General features: G+C 42.2%; 2 protein-coding genes across 4 annotated transcripts in view; both read left to right on the forward strand.

Annotated features, from left to right (window-relative positions):
* The window catches only part of LOC107738966 (DNA-directed RNA polymerase II subunit RPB1-like), a 15157-nt gene extending 11510 nt beyond the window's left edge, over positions 1-3647 (forward strand). Inside the window, exons 26-28 of one of the 3 annotated variants that reach the window (XM_016550900.1) lie at positions 82-195; positions 310-459; positions 577-3647. In XM_016550900.1, the coding sequence (XP_016406386.1) occupies positions 82-195; positions 310-459; positions 577-1724 (1412 nt within the window). In that variant the 3' untranslated portion in view covers positions 1725-3647. The remainder of the gene's footprint in view (positions 1-81; positions 196-309; positions 460-576) is intronic. The other 2 variants (XM_016550901.1, XM_016550899.1) reach the window with 2 other exon arrangements.
* Positions 3648-5867: 2220 nt separating this feature from the next.
* The window catches only part of LOC107738984 (macrophage-capping protein-like), an 11362-nt gene continuing 11046 nt past the window's right edge, over positions 5868-6183 (forward strand). Inside the window, exon 1 of the mRNA XM_016550929.1 lies at positions 5868-5884. Within this exon, the coding sequence (XP_016406415.1) occupies positions 5868-5884 (17 nt within the window). The remainder of the gene's footprint in view (positions 5885-6183) is intronic.

A 6183-nucleotide genomic window follows, 5' to 3' on the forward strand; every position in this document is an offset into this window, starting at 1 on the left:
TTTTGAATGCTTAAAGGCTTAAACCTTCTACTTTGTCCCCAAATTTAAAACTTTGGTTAATCATTGCTTTTTCCACCACAGCCACGGGTATGTTCTTTGGCTCTGCCCCCAGCCCCATGAGTGGCATGTCTCCTGCCATGACTCCCTGGAACACAGGAGCCACTCCTGCATATGGTGCCTGGTCTCCCAGTGTTGGTGAGTGAAGAAATGTTACATACGGTTTTGTTTTACTGCCACCCTTATTTACATTGCATTATCTTGTCTATGTCTACATATTTCATTTCATGCCCTGTTCTTTTTCCTATACAGGAAGTGGAATGACACCAGGTGCTGCAGGCTTCTCTCCCAGCGCTGCATCTGATGCCAGCGGCTTCTCGCCTGGCTATTCTCCTGCCTGGTCTCCTACTCCTGGTTCTCCTGGATCCCCTGGACCAGCTAGCCCTTATATCCCCTCACCAGGTTACTATTTTGGTGGTGTTCTCTTTTTAATAATAACGGTCATTGTTTGCTTGGTTGTATTAGTAGGTTGCAAACCAAACAGGCCACTAATGCAATCCTTTCCGTTTTTCTCTTCAGGAGCCTTGTCTCCGAATTACTCTCCAACTTCTCCTGCCTACGAGCCTCGTTCTCCTGGTGGATACACCCCGCAGAGCCCTGGTTACTCTCCGACTTCTCCATCATACTCTCCGACTTCGCCATCTTATTCTCCCACCAGTCCAAACTACAGCCCCACATCTCCGTCCTACTCGCCCACATCACCCTCCTACTCTCCAACTTCGCCATCTTATTCTCCGACTTCACCATCTTACTCTCCGACTTCACCATCTTACTCTCCGACTTCACCGTCTTACTCCCCGACTTCACCGTCTTACTCGCCAACATCCCCCAGCTATAGCCCAACGTCCCCCAGCTACAGCCCAACCTCACCGAGTTACAGCCCCACGTCTCCATCTTATTCCCCAACTTCTCCATCTTATTCCCCGACCTCCCCGTCTTATTCTCCCACCTCTCCAAGCTACTCTCCAACCTCCCCATCCTATTCCCCAACATCTCCGAGCTACAGTCCCACTTCGCCCAACTTCACACCCACCTCCCCAAGTTACTCTCCGACCTCTCCATCTTACAGCCCCACCTCACCTTCCTACTCCCCCACCTCTCCCAATTATACCCCAACCAGTCCCAATTACTCCCCCACATCTCCTTCTTACTCCCCAACTTCGCCGTCCTACTCTCCATCCAGTCCACGTTACACCCCACAGTCTCCCACCTACACCCCAAGCTCGCCCTCTTACAGCCCAAGCTCTCCATCCTACTCCCCCACCTCTCCAAAATACACTCCCACCTCCCCCTCCTACAGTCCCAGCTCTCCCGAATATACCCCAACATCCCCCAAATATTCCCCCACTTCCCCGAAGTACTCGCCCACTTCTCCCAAATACAGTCCCACTTCTCCAACCTACTCCCCAACTACGCCCAAGTACAGCCCCACTTCCCCTACTTATTCTCCAACTTCTCCTACCTACACCCCAACCAGCCCCAAATATTCCCCCACCTCTCCGACTTACTCTCCAACTTCTCCCAAATACTCACCCACTTCCCCTACCTATTCTCCAACTAGTCCAAAGGGCTCCACCTACAGCCCCACTTCTCCTGGCTACAGCCCCACCTCTCCAACCTACAGCCCAGCCATCAGCCCTGACGACAGCGATGAAGAAACTAATTAAAGATGGCTGGCGTCTGGGTTTGTCCTACTTCCCTGATTGGCACTCTGACCCTGGGATAAAGACTGAAGGAAAGCCACTCAGCTGGGGTTGTTGTGGTTTACAGGGAAGGCTGAGGAAACTGGGATCCCACATGTTGACATCCTTTTTGATTTTTTTCTTTTGGACTTCTTGAACAGTTCTTAAATGGCCTCACTAAACAGGCTTCAGTGGTTGCATCTGTCAGAGGTTTGAACTACAAGCCAAACAAGGCTGCCTTTGTATTGACCATTTTGGTCGCTCTAAGTTTAGAGGGAGAACCATTGCTCAAAATTGGTGGAAAGATGCAGGAGATTGACTGCTTTTGGAGGAGAAAGATCATTTGTTGTCGTCCTCTTTCCATCCAGTAATTTCAGTCTCCCTTACTTTCTCTCAAAAATTCAGTGTTGGATGTAAATGAAATCTAAGAAGTATTGCCAAAAGCCTTCAAACAGAAAACAGTGGATTGTATCAGAAAAGTTTCAAATGAAACCTTGAAAAATATCTATAACGTAAATAGAAAGGGGGAGAAACTAACCTTTCTCACATTTTACAGCTTTTTGTTTCTTAGTGTAAATAAGCGCTTGCTCGCAGTTTTGATTCATTATTCCAGGTCAGAACTGAGAACTGTTTAAATATTAATGTTGATTTTCTGTCTAATTTGTTCACTTATGTTATTTCTAAAGCAGCAGGAGGTTCAAAATGGCTGTTTATTAAAAAACAGGTTAAAGATGGCTGACACACTTTGTGCAGATTAAAAATGTCTTGTAATACTGTAATCTAATGTGTGCCGGCCAATGGCATGGTTAAAAGTGTTGTGTAGTGATTGCCCTCTTTAAGAATAGGAGAGAGAGAATGGATGCTTGATTTGAAGCATCAACTTTCTAGTCAATTGTCCCCAAAAGATGCAAGCCTTATCCTTCACCAGCATCTGCCCAGTAATTTACAATTTCAAAAAACTGCACAAAAAAGTGGTAACCAGCAGTGGAGTGGGAAGTTGCTACCTTTTTGGGGGTTTTTTCGGGGGGTTTTCTGAGTGAGGTTGGAGCAGGGCTTTACGTAAGATGCCCCATGTTGATATATATATATTTTTTTTAAACCACCTTGGTTCAAATCTAATGAGTCCTTCCTTGTCCTCAGCACTTAACCCTTTAATATAATAAGTGTATAATTGCTTTTTTCTGATATTTGCGTTTGATAATCTCTTGTGTGAATTTCTGAGGAAAAACATTTATTTTACACTATTTTTCTTGTGCTGACTTCATTGTCGTTGGGTCAGCTTTGCTTTTTGGATTAAGTGCTGGGGGAGGGGAGAAAGGTGCAGTTTGGTTTGTTTCCTTTCGAATATGTACCGTTTCATAACTAAATTTCGTCAGCTGATTCTGAATCATCTTGTGCTCAAACAGTAGAGGGCGACAGAGACTGATTTTACTCGGGCGTTAGAGGCATTTAGATGTTTTTGAGCGTTACCTTTTTAAAACCTGAACGCAAGTGGCTACTGTGGTTCCCTCAACTTACTCTTCCAACTGGACAGTGGTAGTTGCAGGAGGTTTTGTTGACTTGTAAAAGACTTTAATGCTCTTGCATATTTCAACTTTAGATTTAAGGCCTTAGATCTCACATGACAGTCTCTTTAATGCCCTTGTTTGCCTTCAGTTTCATGGATATTTCAAACAAGTCCAGTTAATACTCTATACCCAGGCTCCCAATAAGTGTGTGTGTGAGTATGCGAGTGTGTGTGCATGAAAGCATAAATGGAAAAGACGGGGTTTTCTTGAGTTTGAGTAATAACTGGGTCGGGTTTATGAGGAAAGGAGAATTTAAATTAAGAGAAATTGCCACTGTATAGACATCAATCTGATACTTCATTCTCTGTATCTGTTTTGTTTGTTTTTTGACTTGGAAAAATAAAAAATTTGACTAAACTATTGTTCATTTGTATTTTTTAACCTGGCTGTTGGCTGTTATAATTAACCTTAAAGGGGTCATATGATGCGATTTCAAGTTTTCCTTTCTCTTTGGAGTGTTACAAGCTGATTGTGCATAGATTAGATCCCTGAAGTTGCAAAGACTAAAGTCTCAAAACCAAAGAGATATTCTTTATCAAAGTTAAGACTCTGCCACGCCCCCCTAAAACGGCTCGTTCTAACACGCCCCCACATATCTACCTCACTATGTGGAAATATTAGCATAATGCCGCCCAAATGTGCACGCAAAGAAAGAAGGCGTGGCAGTTAGTGTTGAAGCAGCCATGTCAAGGAGACGCTGTGTGTTTCTAGGCGAAAGCAAAAGCACTTTACTTGGCCTTCCGAAAGTAGATGCATTTAGGAATCTTTAAGATCACTTACAACAGAACAGCAATGCATTTTATGGACGACCGTTTCGTGAACCTAGGAGAGGAGGTAATTCTGACTTTGCTATGACAATCTGGCACTTCTGAATCAACTACTGTTTTGTTATTAGTTTAAGTATTTGCTATTGACTGTTCAAATGCGGAGTTTTGCGCATCATGTGTGTGTGTGTGTGACCGCTAATGTCATTTACCTGTTGCGTTGCCCCTGTGGTTTATGTTATATTGGTAAGACTAGCAGACCTCTAAAAACTCGCATCTCTGAACATCGATGTGCAATTAGACATCGCGATCCAAAAAGTCCGGTAGCACAGCACTTTGCAGATTCAAGACACTCAGTTTCCACTCTTCAGTACATAGGTATTGAAGTAGTGAAGTGTCCGCGTCGCGGAGGTGATATCAATAAATTGCTTTTACAGGGGGGGGCTTTCGAATATGCACTGTTTCATATCTGGCGTCATTATGCCCCTAGACCATGTGGTCATTTGTTAACCTAAATTTCGTCAGCTGATTCTGAATCGTCTTATGCTTGAACAGTAGAGGGCGACAGAGACTGATTTGACTCGTTAGAGCCATTTAGATCTTTTTGAGTGTTACCTTTTTAAAACCTGAACGCAAGTGGCTACTGTGGTTCCCTCAACTTACTCTTCCAACTGGACAGTGGTAGTTGCAGGAGGTTTTGTTGACTTGTAAAAGACTTTAATGCTCTTGCATATTTCAACTTTAGATTTAAGGCCTTAGATCTCACATGACAGTCTCTTTAATGCCCTTGTTTGCCTTCAGTTTCATGGATATTTCAAACAAGTCCAGTTAATACTCTATACCCAGGCTCCCAATAAGTGTGTGTGTGAGTATGCGAGTGTGTGTGCATGAAAGCATAAATGGAAAAGACGGGGTTTTCTTGAGTTTGAGTAATAACTGGGTCGGGTTTATGAGGAAAGGAGAATTTAAATTAAGAGAAATTGCCACTGTATAGACATCAATCTGATACTTCATTCTCTGTATCTGTTTTGTTTGTTTTTTGACTTGGAAAAATAAAAAATTTGACTAAACTATTGTTCATTTGTATTTTTTAACCTGGCTGTTGGCTGTTATAATTAACCTTAAAGGGGTCATATGATGCGATTTCAAGTTTTCCTTTCTCTTTGGAGTGTTACAAGCTGATTGTGCATAGATTAGATCCCTGAAGTTGCAAAGACTAAAGTCTCAAAACCAAAGAGATATTCTTTATCAAAGTTAAGACTCTGCCACGCCCCCCTAAAACGGCTCGAATAATGATCTTTAAAAAAGCATCATATGACCCCTTTAAAAGAACAAGTCACCTGAAAAGGAATTTTGTTTTTTTTTGTTTTTGTGCGTGTCCCACAGAGGAAGTTATACAGGTTTGGAACAAACAGTTTTTTTGTCTATATAATGGTTTGAAGTGACAAAATTAAGGCTTAGACCTAATTTTCTTTCATAAAACATTCATTAAAGAATCCTTCATTTCAATATGACATTGTGCTCCAAGATAAGTTTTGCAGTTTTGAAGTATCTTGTAGCACAATGTCATATTGAAATGAATTGGTGAACTGCATGTCATTGTTCACTTCAATTTGGTGTCACATAACTTGTGACAACAGGCTGTGTTTAGGATGAACTTCTGTTTTACAGCCTGTTATACCTAGGAAGAGCGATTTCCATAAGAGCACCATTTAATTTTGTATGCTCTGTTATCAAATTTCCCATTTTGAATTTCTAAATGAAGATGTGCAATTTGTGTATTCCTTTACATAGACATGCCTCTTGTTCCAAGGTACCTGAGCCAATATTGCAGACATTTTATACCTTACAGTTTCTTGTTTTCGATAAACCACCGAAACCACAGTCCAACCCCTGGGTTTCCTGTGCTCTTATAAATGTCTGCGTGAATGCAGTCAGTCACAGCCACTGAGTGTGCATGCCTAGCTGCATTTTGTTAGTTAACACAATTTTTAGTTATGACTATGGTTTATTACATTCATTTCTTGTGTCCACGGGCAAGCCCTGACATTATCATGAATGCTTTGTGACTGACTGGGTGCGACTCCTATATATATATATATATATATATAT

This window comes from Sinocyclocheilus rhinocerous, unplaced genomic scaffold (assembly GCF_001515625.1).
Source record: "Sinocyclocheilus rhinocerous isolate Xijiao unplaced genomic scaffold, SAMN03320098_v1.1 scaffold735, whole genome shotgun sequence".
Taxonomy (NCBI): Eukaryota; Metazoa; Chordata; class Actinopteri; order Cypriniformes; family Cyprinidae; genus Sinocyclocheilus; species Sinocyclocheilus rhinocerous.